Source organism: Pezoporus occidentalis, unplaced genomic scaffold (assembly GCF_034315485.1).
Source record: "Pezoporus occidentalis ecotype Australia unplaced genomic scaffold, CSIRO_AGI_Poc_V1 ctg135, whole genome shotgun sequence".
Taxonomy (NCBI): Eukaryota; Metazoa; Chordata; class Aves; order Psittaciformes; family Psittacidae; genus Pezoporus; species Pezoporus occidentalis.
This window is the reverse complement of record NW_026913157.1, coordinates 3,353,426-3,370,191: the sequence shown is the minus strand read 5'-3', so window position 1 is coordinate 3,370,191 and position 16,766 is coordinate 3,353,426. Positions and strand designations below refer to the sequence as shown.

General features: G+C 43.2%; 2 protein-coding genes across 6 annotated transcripts in view; one reads left to right on the top strand and one right to left on the bottom strand.

The window, feature by feature from the left end:
- HSDL1 (hydroxysteroid dehydrogenase like 1) overlaps window positions 1–16,766 on the top strand; it is a 157,185-nt gene that overhangs the window by 84,111 nt on the left and 56,308 nt on the right. The gene's annotated exons all lie outside the window — the stretch shown is intronic.
- The window catches only part of NECAB2 (N-terminal EF-hand calcium binding protein 2), a 100,300-nt gene that overhangs the window by 44,881 nt on the left and 38,653 nt on the right, over window positions 1–16,766 (bottom strand). The window contains exon 3 of one of the 5 annotated variants that reach the window (XM_062609207.1): window positions 7,668–7,889. The exons of 3 other annotated variants lie outside the window; for them this stretch is intronic. In XM_062609207.1, the coding sequence (XP_062465191.1) occupies window positions 7,668–7,889 (222 nt within the window). Of the gene's footprint in view, window positions 1–317; window positions 1,450–7,667; window positions 7,890–16,766 lie in introns of those variants that run through there. One more of the 5 variants, XM_062609208.1, reaches the window with a different exon arrangement.

The window sequence follows — 16,766 nt, the reverse complement described above, 5'->3', positions numbered from 1 at the left end:
TTTGCATGTTATTTTACATATTAGCCCCAGTGTTTAATTTAACACTGGGGTTACCACAGCCTACTCAAATGACCAAGAAAGAAGGAAAAATCTCAAATCCGTATACAAGGAGATATAAGGAGGACTTCTTTGCAACTTTTGATGACAAGGTAACAAAGGCTTGCACTTAACTTAAATCTGGAGCCTTTCTCTGAGCGCTGTGGACAGGTACACCATGTCTTTAAAACCACAGCTGGAAGTAACAAAGTCTGGAGAAAGCTCCTTTGAAGTTCATCGGTAAAGCAATGAGAGGGAGACAAAAGAAACTCTAAATTTACCTCTATGTTTTTCTGGTGCAAGCTGCTGACATTGTACTCTGGTGTACAGCAGTGCCTGGGAGAATAACCAGCACACGTATTATTTAGAGTCTTTCCATTCATATCCACAGAAGATTCATAGACTAAATGCTGCCTACCTTGCAGTAGGAGAATGTATCATTTATTATTTAGTCAAATCAATTCTAAACCCTGTTGGTTCTCTTTCAGGAAATTACACTAGAGGACAAAATTAGCCAATTTACCACATATTATCAATATTTCTTTCTCAAACTAAATAAGTCTGCTGCTTCTAAAACATACCTGAATTGCCAAATGCTAACCCAGCTTCTCTTGCCTGACACAGACAAATTTAGACCAGTGATAAATCTAGTCTAAGATAGCTATTTAAGCTATTTAAATGACAATTATGAAAGGAACACAGCAGGAGAACAGCATCTACAACAACACTGGGTGAAAGGGGTATTATTTTCAGAGCAGCACAATGGCTACAGAGAGTGCACAGCTGCCTATATTGTTTTTCTGTGTTCCTTCCTCAAAATGTGACCTCTTTGCAACAGGCAGGGTGCAGAATACTAATGCACAGCTAAGAGGACAGGTCCCAGATTTGCTCTCTGTTTCTAATTAAACTAAAAACATCTGCCCTTTAACAAGTACCTATTGCTTGAAGCATCCCACCAGTGTCACTTGAAGGTTAACCCAGTGGAGACACTCTCACTGAAGGAGATAAGAAGACTGAGCCCCATCCACCTCTACCTCTGCGTCTTGCAAAACTGGATGAGAAGCTGCTCCCACAGTGCTCCTATTTATACAGTATCCTAGCCAAGATCAAGGTTTGGCTTCTGATCCTGACTGGCAATGAATATATGACTGCAAGCATCAAGATCAAAAGGATAACGGTACTTCTATCCCATGAGGGCTAAACAGTTCTTTACATACACGATGCTTTTCCTCTAAACCTTAAATCAGTGCTTTTTCTTCTCAGAATTGTCCTTCCACACAGACCGCAGGCAGAATGAAATTCCCAGGAAAGTCACATAAATCAACTTAGTGGGAAACAGAAACCATAAAATGAAATTGTTTCTTTTTTTCAGGAGAGTAATCTGAATTTACCATTTGTTCACCTCTGAAAGGCACAAAGGTGTTTCTAAACTTAGGGAAAAAATAACAAACCAACCCAAAACACGCAACTTTTTCCTTTACCTAGTTTATATCTTGGTGTTATTTTTTCCTGTTTTTTCTTTTCTTTTTTTTTCTTTTTTTATTTTTTTATTAATGCATGCCAGGCTAAATTTTTAAAACATGTTGGTGTTTAAAACCTGTGCCAAAATGCTGCTCTGACTCCTGCCTTGGAGGTGATAACAGGGAAGGCAGGTACTAACTACCACAACAGGCTGGATCACTGAAAACAAACGTGCCAAATTTTTGTTGGCAATTTAGCCGCCCAAAGTAACACAGAATGAGTGAAGGATCTGGAGGAAGGAGCAGGTGACAGTGAATTTTATTTCATTTCTGTGGTTTGGACCCCAAGAGGTAGTTGGCCCCTAGCAGGAATTTGAATAAAAGTGGAAATTTTACTCATAAACAATGCCTTGAGACTTTCAGGCGCCAACAAACACCATCATAGGGTACCAGTCAGCTTAGCGCTGATCGTTATTTAATACAAGCTGGAATACTGGTCTGCAAAAACACAAAGCAAAAGCCTTCCACAGTAAGGAGATAATCCTTGAGTTGCATGTCTGTAATTGTGAAACAGTCTGAAAGCCGTGGACTGCTGGAGCCCAGTGGGCAAGGAAGCCTGCAGGAAACTCAGGTGATAAGAGGAAGCAGATCAGGCTGGGACTTGGCAGTGAAAATTAAAGTGGTAGAAAATCCTGGGCACATCACCATCCTGCTGGTGGGTGATGTGATAAGAGTTGATGGAGATGCTGTACTCCAGGAGCAGCCTTATCAGGATAGTTAACAGGAAAGCAGATTTTTCTTAAAGCAGAAGTGTCTGCACTTGCCAAAGAATGGCTTATACTTCCAGAAACTTGCTTTTTCCTGAAGGCTCCTGGGCTCAAGATATGCAAGTTCTCCAAATGAGCTGGCAGGCGTATCAGAGTGGCAGCCTCAGCTGCAGGGTTCAACCTTGCCCATGCCCTGCCCTGTTGGAGTTTATCTGGGGACACTTCAGCCTTAGGTAGCTGCTTTTGATATGAAGGATAATAGAAAAATTGAGATTCCACACAAAATTTCACTAAACAAAATGAAGCTTCCATCAGTTTTAAGACCTAGAGAAATCTTTGTGACCTTTTTCACCTGGATGACCATATTAAAGGCAGGTAATCTACTTACACCTACTCTTCCCCCCTTCCCTTCAAACACGGTACTTGAAGTCAACATGTAAGATAGCAGTGAGGACAAATGCCACCAACTAGAAATCACCTAAATTGGTGCTGATCAACTCAGAAAGGAGGTAATCAGGCCACAGCTATTCTGCCACCACTTTTTCCTGAGACATTAATCTTCATTTTACTCTTGCTTTTCAAAATAATTCAATCACATGCAAACACCAAAGCAAATTATTACCAGACAGAATTATCAAAGTTAAAATTAACTGAGGAGAGAAGGATGTAACAGAGAACATCAGAAAGCACCAACTGGGATTTTATTATTCCTCCACTTGCCATCATGAAAATCTGAGGAGTCTAGGGGCAGTCCTTAAGCCTTCTAACTCACACAATCAGGCTATTCTCACCTACTAATGAAGGCAGGGGAAAAAAACAAAATAAGATAATAAATAATCCAAAATATATGGAATCTGATGGCTGAGTTTTTAGCAATTCATTCAGCAATACAAACCGCTTATAGCATCTACAAAATAAAGCCACTGTTCTGAGCCTGAGTTTGCTAAATCCATTATCAATTACATCAGGTTGAGATTGTGCATATATTTTCTAGCTATATTATGAATGTATTTCATTACTTATTTTTATTACTCTTTAAATTTAAAGCGTTTTAGGCCCCACTTCATGTGCAAGCACCACCACAGCTATGGGTAAGTAAATCGGATTTTTATTGTGGCCTGTGAATAAACATGAAAGCTGTATTTTTTATTTCTTTCTTGTGTGTGTGTGGGTGCAAATACACAATCCAATAAGAACATGGACTGGCTTCTACCCTGGACCCTTCCTCCAGCCCCATTAAAAGTCAGCAGGAGCAGCTTTATTCATTTAAATGAAGCTGGATACAGGCTTGAGTTTTCAGCCTGGGCTGTTAGGAAAAATTACCTCCAGGTCCACAGATCTGATTTATGAAGAACCTTTCCACTGGCCAAAAGAAGGGTGCATTCACAGCAGCACCCAAAGTCTTCTGCAGCTCCTATGCAACTTGCTGAGGCACACAGCAGCCAGCTGAAAATTATCCACCCCCTTTGATTGCAGTATCACAGCATTATTTCAGGGGCGACTGAACTGAGTTGAAACCAGCGCTGGTGATTCACCTCCAGCCTTGGCTGAAGATGCAAAGCCACAGGAGCTCTGCATGAGAAGTACATCCCATGTTTCGGTGGCTCCTTGCAAGGACACGGTACCATTGCTGCTGAAACAGCCCCCAACAACGTTTTTGCTAATGAGATGTAACGCACATCATTAAAAGGAAATTACCACAATTACTGCAATTTCCTAGCAAAAGGATTTTACTGAATGTCTCCAAAATTACCTTTCAAGTTAACTAATGCCCAGCCCAGATGTTTTCACAAGGGTTGGTACCACACCAAGGAATCTGCATAGACAACCTGAGTGTCAGACTGATGTTTCATATATATATATATATATATATATATATATATATATATATATATATATATATGTATCAGTTGATAATCTCTGAAACACTCCTGTGCATTTCCTAATGCCAGCTGGGATTGCTGATGGGACCTGACTGGTTGATGGTGTCACAGGAATACAAACGCTGGCACAGAAGCCACAGATTCCCAATCAAACAAAGCCTTGGGCTGAACTTCAGAAGCTGGGGTTCTGCTTACTCAACTCAGTGGAAAACACTTGATAAATGCTTTTCTTTGCATGGGGCATGATCCCCTCCTTCATCTTCTTGCCACTAATACAGTTTCAAGGTGGTGTCTCCTGTCTTCTGCCAGTGACCCTACCACAGGTCCCACCAGCCTAACCCACAGAACTCCTTTCTCTGGGGCAGGCTATGCATGCCCAGCCCAGTGGACAATGCCACATGCAGCTGTACTTTCAGCATCACTGTTTTCTTTTGGCATCTGTTACACAAATCTTTGGGATTTTTATCTTTCTGAGACATCTTTCCTGCCTATGCTCAGACAAGGCCTTGTAGAGACATAAATTGCACACAGCAAATGAAAGAACATCTCTTAAGAAGACAGGCAACACCCTTCCCTAGTCAGTCATAAAGACCAGCTCTTCTCCAGTAATTTGAAGGCAGTTCTCTCTATATCAAAGCTCAGAGTTCATCAAACACAATATATAACCAATTTTCCTTTCTGATCTGCAGCAGATGATGCAGCTTTGTGGTACAACTGGAACTGATGCATACTGAAAAACCTTCAGGCACAGTACATAGCAGGACTGAGTCTCCTTTCTGTGGCAAATTGAACTTTTTCATTTCTACTAAAAATGGGGATAAAGTTACTTTCATTTCAAAATGACTATAGCAGTCAGCATAAGATGTTGAGGAATGACTTAAAAGCTTGGTTCTTGTCTAGGGTGATGAGCAACATTGCATGTAGAGAGAAAGGCTGGCAATCTTCTCTGTAGGACTTGACCTGGGTAGAAGTGGGGATTTCTACTGTAGTCAGAAACCTGCATCTCATTCCCACCATAAATAGCCTGTACATCAGCAGTGTCCATTAACATGCCAGAATATTTCCCAAGCTGCTCAGCTTTTATCATCAAATCAAGCCTTTTGTCATTCTAAAATTAGAAGTAATTTTGAAATTACTTTTAATAGCAGCTCTAGCTAGGTATCAAATGTAGGCTGGTAGGCAGGGAAACATGCAGGAGAGATAGAGCATATTTTCTTCCACTGGCTTTTGTGTAGACTGTACCTTTTCTTTGTTTCCCAGATAATCCCCACCCTGCTGTAATGTGCAATTTAAATGTGGGGTTTAGAGTTTTTTCTGCACTCACTCAATGTATTGACTTCGGATGTTTTATCACAGCTATTTTGGAATTTCTTCCACAGAAATTTCCAATTCTTTAAATGCTGGAATTGGACTTTCCGATGGTACAAATAGCCTGGCCAGGTTCAATGCAACTGCTGCTTAATACAAACTGTAACAAAAATTACCCAAACATTTAGAAGAGAATTCAGACAGAGATCATAGCAGTCCACAAAGCTTTCTTGACCCATCATTTCCCTACAGAAACCAGGAGGTAACTTGTTTCAGTTTTCCTCTCGTTAATTAGATTTCTTTTTTTTGCAGTTGAAAAAGAAAATGAAAGTCAAGAGCTGATTTCAACTCATTTGCGTCACATCTGTAGCAGCACAAGGAAGACACTGAATCAGCCCTTCCACGAACTGCTGCTCTTAAAAAAGTTATGATGACCACAGGTGATCAGGCCCCCGAGATAATTTGTATGTGGACATGTTGGTTTAGCTATGGGAACACTAGTAACAAAATACCTGGGAAAGAAAATGTAGCTTGCAGTAAGTGACCTCCAGGTAAGCAGTTCATGTTAAGAGGCCATAGGTGAATGCCTGGGCGGCTGAGAGGAGCCAGAGAGGAGGCAGCCCAGATAGATGCACACTAAGGGTATGTACTGGTCAGTGTGGTAGCACACCTCAGGGCTCCTCTGGGCTAAATATCATAAATATATTGCATATAATAAGTTAATAAATATAAAACTATTGGGGGCATACCTCCTTCCCCCTTCACTCTCCCCAGTCAGGAGGAGATCTCCGTTGCCAAGCTGTTGCACCAAACCCAACTTACTTCCAGACTTCAAACTACCACTGCCTCTCAGTTATTTTTCATCTTAGTTGGCATCGGCCTGTCTCGTTATACTGAGTGCTATTAAATGGCTGACTGACTTTGAATAACCACAGCTTTTTAGCACCTTTGGTTTATTTGCCCATTTAAACTGTTTTCCCTGTGGGTTACACAAACACATGCCACCACAGCAAATCAGTAGGTTCCATGCAGAGCTTGCAGCCTCCTGAAACAAATAGCCCGATTCCCCCTGCAAAGGCTTTCATTCTCCATGTATTCAAAGATCTACCTTGCTCTCTCCATCATCATTCAGCCCTGTCGTCCTTAATGTTGCCTTCCTTATGCATTAAAGTACCTTCAGCATCTCTTTTCCCACATTTCCCACCTCCTTTTTCTTTTTGAACCCTTGAGAGTGACATTTGTACAACGTAGTTGTAGTTACAGTTGTACAAAACTAGAATTTCTGGTTTATAGGAGATTCAGTGGCTGCAACACCGTTTGGCCCCTACCACTTGATACCCCAAAATTCTGATTACTGACCAGCACCCTTGTTGCAGAGCTCTTCTTCAGTCACCTCCCTCAAACACTTTCATTTCAAAAACACCAGCAAGTTCCCTACTACCAAACCCCTGGTCAAAGCACATGAGCTACTGTCAGCCTCTCTCACGATCTGATCTAAAGGGGAAATATAACACAAAGACAGCACAGCTTGTCTTTAATACAAGACCAGTCTGTGCTCCAGTAATCTCAAAACTGTAAATCCTGACTTCAAAACTTCCTCCTCCCATTTAAGGCAAAATTCTCCCAATGAGACCTTGTTAAAAGAGAACGGAACCTGCCTCCTACAGTGCCCTGAAAACAACTATTCTGCACAGGAAGTACTACAAATCATGAAAAATACACTATAATAAACAGTAGGAGAAAACCTAGTATTCGGATACTCATATTAAAATACTGAAAAGCATAGTTCCTATTTTCTTATGCAACAAATATTTAATTTCTATGCATCAGCAAACCACAGTATGTTATACATAATTTCCTGCAGGGTTAAGTACTTCTTTGCATGCACAATAGAGGTGGCCTGGGAATCACAGAGAGCTATTTAAATCTGCTACTGAGCCCGGCCACCATCAAAGCAAAGGAGTAGGTTTATCTTGGAGACCGTTTTGCAATTCCCTCCATGTGCATCAAGAGCTACAAATGGTTTGAGGCTGTTGCAAGGCTCTTATTCCTGCCATGCCATGGTCTTCCTTCAGATGCATCATATTGGATATGCTGAAAGGCAGAAAGCTGGGGGTAACGGGCAGAGACAGAGAACCATGGCAGCACTCAGCAGGTCTTCTACAAAGAGTTGGGGTTTAAGGGAGCTCATGCATTCCTGAACTCCACATTACCTTCTCTTTATCTGAGCAAAAAGCCTCTGAGAACCCACACAGGTAACATATTGCAAAGTCCCTTCTCTCCAGGGTGGCTGAGAGCAGACCACCAGTGCCTGACCTCCTGCTATCTTCAGCAGCAAAGAGGGAAACCTGCATTTCTCTGTAGGGACAATTCAAAGTATCACATCTGGACCACCCAGCTTTCAGCCCCCTTGGAAAGCAGCAGCAGATGCATGCCTGAACAAGAAAGTGAGAAAGAAGAAAATTTTAGGCAACAGGTTCTTTATCTTACGTCAAATCATGTGGGGAACACCACTGCTTACTGCCAGTAACTTCTCACATGTTCCTAAAACACATTACAGTCTGTACAGGACCCTCTCACTCCCGAAACAGCAGCAAAACAGGGAGACCTCTGATGAGGGAGAGAGAGGACCACATAAACTATGCTTGCAGCAATGCAGACCATAGCAGAACCCAGCCCACGGAGCTGTAGACCTGCAGCAACGCTGCTAAGTAAGTGCGTAAACAGCAGTTTTTCTGACTATTGTCCAGACTTGGGGGTTATTTCACTGGAAGATCAATAAGGAGAGATTGGCATCATACGGACCTCTTCCGCCAAAACATCCCTTTGCCTGATTGAGGACAACTCAGAAAACAGATTCAGAAAGGCACTGTATGTTATTGCCCTGTGCCCCAGCTGGGAACAAACACATTAGCTGAAACATTCAGGAGCTGTCAGATCCAGGCACACTGTCAGCATGTAAGTTTTCAAACTTTGGCAGAAACATCAAAAAAAGTGAACCTGGGAGGAGATATCTGGAGTTTTCAATCAAGCTGAAGCAGAGGCTAACACTACTAGCTCCAGTACACACTGGCTCTGCAACAGCATATTAAATCCACACTTGTTGGAATGCTCAGACACAGGCACCAAATAGCCCTAAACCCCTTCTGCTCATCATTAGCCAGCCATCCTCACTTGCATTTTCCTCTCTAAGATGAGAAGATGTGCAGGTGAATATTTCAGAGAGCCAGGGTAGGGTTTGCACTGTTTTCAGCTCATTACACCCAGCACTCAGCTTCAAAAGAAAAAAAAAAAGGGGGAGGAAGAAGCAAGTGTTTGAGCAAAAGAGGAAAACTTTTATGAAAATGCATGGTGTCTCCTCTTCAAAATGTGGTCCTGGTGTGGCCAGGGCAAGGCAGGGAGAGAACCTCTGGGGTGTGGACTGTTCTCTGTGGGGCTTGCAGCGCCATTGTCAATCTGCTCCTCTGGGATTGCTGCTTCCAAGAGAAGCCAAGGCAGGAGCTACAGGTGGCATTTCAGCTGCTAACCTTCCTGGGGAAGCAGAGTGCTCAGCACAAAAATGGCAACGAATGCAACTTAACATCTTGCTTGATTTCCTGAGCTATGATAGCAGAAGCGGCATTTCAACCTAACTGAAGGGTTTAGTATAAAAGCCAGAACCAGGCCCCAGGGTACAAAGGCTGCAGCAGTTCCCTGTGGGATGGAGGGGTCTCCCTGTGTCAGGAATGAGTCACCCAGCCATGGGCAAGTCTAAAACCTCACCTGGTTTCTGCCACTTGCATCAGTTACATTGTGATTTTGTTTCCCCCTTGTGAAATAAGCATTATTATGTGCTTAGTAAAACACTCATAGCAGTGCTTTGCATCTGCTGCAAATGACCCTTTGTTACCACTGGTAAGGGGAAGGCAGCGGCACCATGGCCGTTTTGGTGCAGTAGCCACTGGAGCTGTTGACTGTTGATAAATTAGTAGCAAATTACCATGGATTAGGGAGCTACAAACTCATCGCTTTCTGCAGTCCCATGGAACAATATCCAGATTGCATTGGCAGCATCCACAGTTTTCCATTCTGCTAACAAGCTGCGCAGAGATGAAGACAGCAAATTAAACTAACTCAAAAAGCAGATCCCTTATTTGCATTCTCAGAAGGCAGAAAAAGTTACCCTACTGCATAATCATTTGTAGCAGACAGGATATCTAGCTCCTTGTGCCAGGACTCAACAGGTACTTGAATGGTAAATCAGAACCTGCATAATTAGTAACTTGCTTCCTTGTCTTAACCCCTGAATGGTGAAGCTCAGGTGTAAGCCCACAAGTCTGATCTCTTGCAAAACAGATGTTTAATTTCCTGAAACTCAATGGTCTCAAAATTCCCACTGAAAAAAGTTTCAGGTTCTAAACCAAACTACTGCTCATATTTGATGATTCATCTCTGAGAAACTCCTTTGCCAACAGCCATATCTCCTCCAAAACCTTCTTTCTGGGGGGTAATCTTTGCTTCAGGACCTGGTATAAACAAAAGCCAGTGCAATCCCACCCTATGGGATGTGCCTGCAGGTCTCCAGCACTGCTCATCCTGGCTCCCTGTGGTTACACAAGGGAGAGGTATGCAGCAAAACCTTGCCCAATCCAGCACAGTTGCTCTAAATTTTATGCTCCCACTTAATCAGCTTCTGCATTTCTCATTTATATTCTCAGAAAAAAAGTAAGCCCTATGCTCAATGTCTCAAGCTATTTGTTCAGGGAAGGATGGGTGCCCCAGCCCTGTCAGAGATATTTAATGTCTCTAAAGCAAACAATGCAGATCTTTTCCACTCTTTCATCTCTTTGCTTTGGCAAGCCAGCTGAGCAGCACAGAAGCAGAGCCATCCTGCAGGGAAGGTGCATCTGCTCTGACAAGATTGCAAAGAAAAAATCATAACTCCATTTTTCTGCTCCAGTGAATTAAACAAGTGCATCTTCAATCACCTACTTTGCAACTCGTTTTTAACAAAGCTGCAGCACCAGTATATTTTCTGTTTATTTTTTGTAGTTGTTCATTTCAAAAGTAGGTTAAAAAAAAATAACAAAACAACAGGACTCTTACCATGCTTTTTGGTTTTACAGGAAAGGAGAGATATTTTGCTCCGTTTTCCACAGTGCCCCATATTGTAGAGAATACAGAATAAACTATAGATGACAAAATACAAAATTAAACAAATGATGAATAAAATTAGAACAAGAGCTATCACAGCATCAACCTGCACAATGAAAACCTACCCCCAGACCCATGCCAAATGGGTACTGGTTTTACAAGTAGGTCACAGTACTGCAAAAAGATGAGGCACAGCACCCCCAAAATACCTGTTCTGTATGCTCCACTCAAAACTGAATTGCAAAAGCAGCCCAATCCCATTAGTATCAGCACAAAAGGCAGAAGGAAAGTTGTGTACCAAGTTAAGACTCTTGTTCTGAAGCACCCCTAGCACCCATATCTCAGCATCTCCCCTCGGTTCCTTTCATCTCCCATCCCCAGCATCCCAGCCACTGACTCTGGGGCTCTGCAGTTCAGCCCATTTTGCTTTAATTTGCCTAAATCTAAGGTGAGAGAAAAAAGTATTTCAAGGACAAAGCCATTGGAAAAATGGTCACAGGGTTTTTTTTTTTCTTTTTTTTTTTTTTTTCCCCAGGGGAAAATGAGGTCATGTGGTTTCTCTTCTTAAAGAAAATCCCACATCTAAAGCATTTCAAGTTTTGTTTCCATGTAATTCCAACATTTCCCCCTGAACACTGACAATAACCTCTCAATTTTTATTTCGCAGCAAACCTAAGTTTTCACTGAGTTCCTAAGTGTGAACTGTACCCACTGGTGCAGTTTTTCATTGAAAATTGAGAGACATAAATGCAGAGGAAGTTTAGGTTAGATCTAAGGAAGAAGTTCTTCCCTGTGAGCTTGGTGAGGCCCTGGCACAGGTTGCCCAGAGAACCTGTGGCTGCCCCATCCCTGGCAGTGTTCAAGGCCAGCTTGGATGCAGCTTGAAGCAACCTGGTCTAGTGGAAAGTGCATCTCCCTGTGGCAGGGGGTTGGAACTGGATGATTTTAAAGGTCCTTTCCAACCCAAACCAGTCTGGGATTCTATGAACCAATGGGGAATGAACAACGGCGTGATCGTGGGTACATGGGGGTTGTTACCTAACACAACACTGGTGAAGGGTCCCCCCACTCTCTCACCCAGCCTTGCTGCAGCTCATTAAAACACTTCTCCAGGAAAACGGGTTTCAGGAAGATTTTATGAATTTTTAATGCTGTGTCCTACATAGTTTTTGCTGAATCCACATTTTCTCCATGCTGTCTCATCAGGATGCACTGCAGCTATGCAACCTGCAGCAGCGTGCAGCCTTTCCTGGCATGACCATTGACCCAGGATCAGCCAGATCCCAAGGGGACAACACATGGGTAGCATGGGGACATGCTGCCAGACCTTGCCACTGAGCCTCTACAATGCAAAGCTTCATGAGCCACCATCCAGGCTTAACACGGATTCAAGCGATGCACCCACAGGAACACACAGCAACACTGCTGGTATCACCATGTGTAACAGGTTCAAACTTAAACAGCGGAGATTTAGGTTGGATAACAAAGAAGTTCTTTACTGTGAGAGTGGTGAGGGACTGGAACAGGCTATCCAAGGAAGTTGTGAATGCCCTATCCCCGGCAGTGTTCAAGGCCAGGTTAAATGGGGCTTTGAGCAACCTGGTATAGCATAAGGTGTCCCTGCCCATGTCAGGGGGCTTGAACTAGATAATCTTAAGGTCCCTTCCAACCCAAACCATTCCATGATTCTATGATTCTATGCCCAAACCCACCAGCACAACACTGTTTGTAGCCTCTGCACAGGAAGCAACATGGCCCACATAAAGAAACACACCTAGTTTGACACAAAGGGTGAAGCATGAGCCACCTGCTTTCTGCAGAACTAAACTAACACAGGAGCATTGCATCACTGAGGGCCTCCAGTACTTACAGTGATGCTCAAGAGTTTACAAGATAAAACACACTAATTTGAACTTTCTTCCCCTCCCCAGGCTCTTAACAAAATCATTGGAATCCTTTTGTAGTTTAAAAGAAAAAGAAAGCAAAAAATTCCACCAAAAAGCATCTAGATTCCCCAAAAGTGCTATCCCAGGAAACACTATATAAACTACTTATAGGAAATACAAATTGCTGACATTTATTTTCCCCAAGGCTGGAGAGTTCTGAGACAGGGAGCACAGCCCCACTCCATTCTGCCTGGGACTTGCAACAGGAGTAAAGATAACCAAGCAACCAAGAATGAAAAATCAGGAGTCACTCTGCAGATGGATACTTCACTGCAGGTTGCCTGGCTTGGCAATAGAAACACTTGAGGGAATGCTTTACTTCTTTGAAATACTCAGCATTACAAGCCTTAGCTAATGGAATAGAAAATGTTAGGTTTAGCCCTCAGTGGTATCTCCTGTGATGTTCAACCAAACCCTCCTTGCACGGAGGAGGTGATTTATTAGCACAGATTGGATCCATTTGAAGCAATAAGCATCCTGGTGCAGGAGAGGGCTCATCTAAGACCTGCATCAAAGGAGCAGTTTACAGAGGTGTCTTCTGTCTTCCAATGCTAACAGCTCATGTCACTGCCAAACCTGTCATGGAAAACCTTTTCATAAAGCAGACAAATGCTGTCGCAGCCTCAGAGGAGCACACCTCCCTCCAGGCTCTCCTCTGCCTGTAGGAAACCCACTAAATCTACCTGCGTTTCCAAACTATTAGCACAAGCTGGATTTCTAGACCAGTTCAATGCAGAAAGCATTGAAGCTGAGATTTCTGAGCCATCCCCTATCCTTAGGGACCTGTCTCCCTTATCGTACACATCTGAGCCTGAAATGTTTGTTTCTGTCTTACATACCAAAAAAAAAAACAAAACAACCCAACAAAAACCCAATAAACCATGAAAATAATCTAGGGTATAGGAAACAAAACAGTCTTTGCAAGAACACTGGTGTTGGTGAGGGTCACGGTGCTGCACGAAGGAGGCAGTGCTGGCCAAGCAGACCACAGGTGCTGAACTACCTGCTTTCTCCCAGGAAACCCATCTGAGCACATTGAGGGTGATCTATGATCCACTTTCCCTCCATGAAACCTTAGCAAACCTCCCAGCAAAGAGCAAGGTCCGGCCAAGGAAGACAAGGCTGCTGCATTCATAGGAAACCACTCACTGAGGGTTCAAGTGGCATTTGGCATGGGAGATCACAGAATCATAGTCTGGGTTGGAATGGACCTTAAAAGATTATCTAGTTCCATGCCATTGGCAGGGACACCTTTCACTAGACCAGGTTGCTCAAAGACCCACTCAGCATGGCCTTGACACAACATTTGCTGTTTCCTGCTATTACAACCCTAATTAAAGAGAAGCTAATTCCAAATCTCATCTGTCTCTCTCTCTTGGAGCATGCTGATATGCTTTGCAGAGAGAAAGGCACTTGCAGATGATGAGCTCAGTGGTTTCCTCCTGTTGAAGTCCCATGGGATATTTGTGCTAAAGAACAACCTGTCTCCTATGTCAAGATGAGCCTCTATGAATCTGCACCATGCTGTAATAGCTTCGAGAAACATTTAATCCTCATTCTTGTTTTAGAAAAGTATCCAAATGCTCAGTGTGTTGATAATTCAAAGATTTAGCAGTCCCAACATCCAAGTATCAGAACAAAGAAATACAGACTGCAGGCTTAAACCCAAATACCAAAACTGTATAAGACAGGAGATAAAAGGAGAAAAAAACCCTGCTTGTGCTACACTGCAATGGCCCAGTCCTGCTCTGTAGTGAATTATGAATGTAATAAAACTGGTGGGGTTTTTTTTTGTTGCCTTGGGTATTTGGTCGCTTCCTGTATAAATACATTTGCTTGTTTCAATGCAGGGCTCTTACAAAAACACACGGCAAGGAAGTGAGTGGCTGCAGTAACCCACAGTTTAAAGTTCTTGGTATTTAAACAAAACACAGATCTGTTTGCCCAGCTGATCCTTCCTCTGGCTGTAGCCAGTCCCCAGCTGGGTTTTGTGCTGAAGAGCCTGAGCCTTCAACCCCAGGAGGCTGTGGCTGGGATGGGGGCAGGGACATGCCCAGATCCTACTGTAGGGCACATCACTCCACAGCATTTGGCTGTTACCAAAGCAAGGGTATCTCTGGTGTTAACTGCTGCCTTGGTCTGCAGAGAGGTCTCCCCTGCCAACAGATACCTTCTGCTTTCATCTCCTCTACCCAAAGCCACACTCAAACTTCCATAAGTTATCTTTTGGCCCATTTCTCCCTTATCAGCTCTCCTAGAGGGAAGAGAAATAAGAAAAATAACAGGTATCCTACCTCATTTGGGTATTGCAAATCTGCATTTTTAGGAAACATCTACAGAAATTGTCTCCCTAGGCAATTAGGCAACACCACACCCTGATGTGACGGACACAGCAGCTAATAAGCACAGTCTCTGATTGCATGTGTTCCCTGGCTGCTGACCTTTAAAATGTCATGGTCCTCATTTAGGAAGCAACAACTGGTTTGAAGAAGTTTCTAGTGTTGGTGTTCTTCTCAAACCACATTTGCAGATGATGCTTTGTGAGAACATCCCCCACTGCTCTGTTTTCCTTTCCCCTCATCTCCCCAGTATCTCAGCATATATCACTTTATTTGCTCACAGTGCTCTTGCTATACCAGGACTGAATATTTCTTACTATCTACAGTCCTACTTTTACAACTTCGTTGCAGTTAACTCTTCTTCCACTTAAATGCTACAGAACCATTTAGTTTCCAGCTTAAGAATTCTGCTTGCAAGATCTAAACTCTGCTGCTTTCCAGCAACTAGGTTACAGGATGCAGGGGAGAAGAAACAAGTCTGGTTCCCTTCTTTGAAAAATAGAAATATTTAATCTTGTTTTTACAGTCTTGTGCAAGTACTTTCAATTAGAATACATGCTTTTTTCCCCACTGTTTGACACCTACCCAATGTATTAATTGATATCACTATTGATCCTGCTACAAAAATATAACAAGGCAACTCTGCACATGACTACGTTTGCACATAACCAAAGCCTGACCTCCATAAAGCCCAGGAACACACTCAAATCCCCCTTTTCCTACTCGTGGTCTCCAGTTTGAAACCCAGACAGGCAAGTTGTGCCTTCCCATTGCTCACTTTTGCCAGGCGGAAGCATTTCAAATCCATGCACTGTCCCTTCCTGCCCCTCCACCCTTCCTTTCCTCTTACCCCACCCCACAGGGAAGCCACAGGGATTGGTGAGTGTTGCACATTCACTACCTGCAGCACCAAAGAAGCTGTCAGCGTGCTGCCATGGCAGGACTGTAGCTGCTCCTGACTGCCAGGAGTGCAGATTGCCCCATTTATCTCCTGCAGAGCCAAAAGTAGTCCCTCCATGCTCTACTGGGAATAACAAACCACTAAGTGGCTTCAGATATTAATTCCTAACAGGTGTGTCTATTATACATTAAGAAAGCAAAAGGTCTGTTATACTGTGAGGAGCCTGTTAGTGTGAATACACTGATTTTGATTGGTGTTGAATTATTTGCCACTATTAATTCAAGCATTTTTAGAAGCTGGGCAGGGAGGTGTAAGGAAACAAAGCAAGCAGCTGTTGGTACTACCAAGGGGAGGAAGAAAAAGCGTCCTTGCTTAACAGAGTGTAGCATGGTTGAAAGCCAGCAAACTAGCAGTCTGGAAAAGTAACATTGCCACGATGAACAGAAAATCCTTCGGAAAAGAAAATAAGTCTCAGCATACCTATTAGCAGATGAGGTGCAAAACTGTGTTTCAGTGCCCACACAGCAGAGCAATACATAACCAAACCACTGCATGCCCAAAGAATACACAGGCTCTGCAAACTCCTGGAGTTAATTATTTTGGGTTAACAAAAAGTAATCTCATGTTTACATGCCAAGCATCAGAAGCACTAGAAAGCCACCCACTCTGCAAGATGTGCCCCAGAATCTGGCCTCTTTCACAGACTGAGGTTAGGAAGGAATAGGTAACAAGAAGGCTGAAACCAGTTGATGTCTGTGCTGTGTCTCACTGGGTGCCTCAATACTGGTATCTAATTAAGGCAGAAACTTGGCAGCAGGAACCAACCTTAGATCCAAACCCGAAGCTAGGGCTGAGCCATTCTTGAACCCCAGCTCAGGGGGTACCAGCCCTTTAATGCTGTGTTGAGCAGCAGCACCAGTGCAGCCAGAGTATCTTCCCAGGCAGCTGAGCACAGGTTTCCCCTCTGCAGCAGAGTCACAACACTGAAATTTC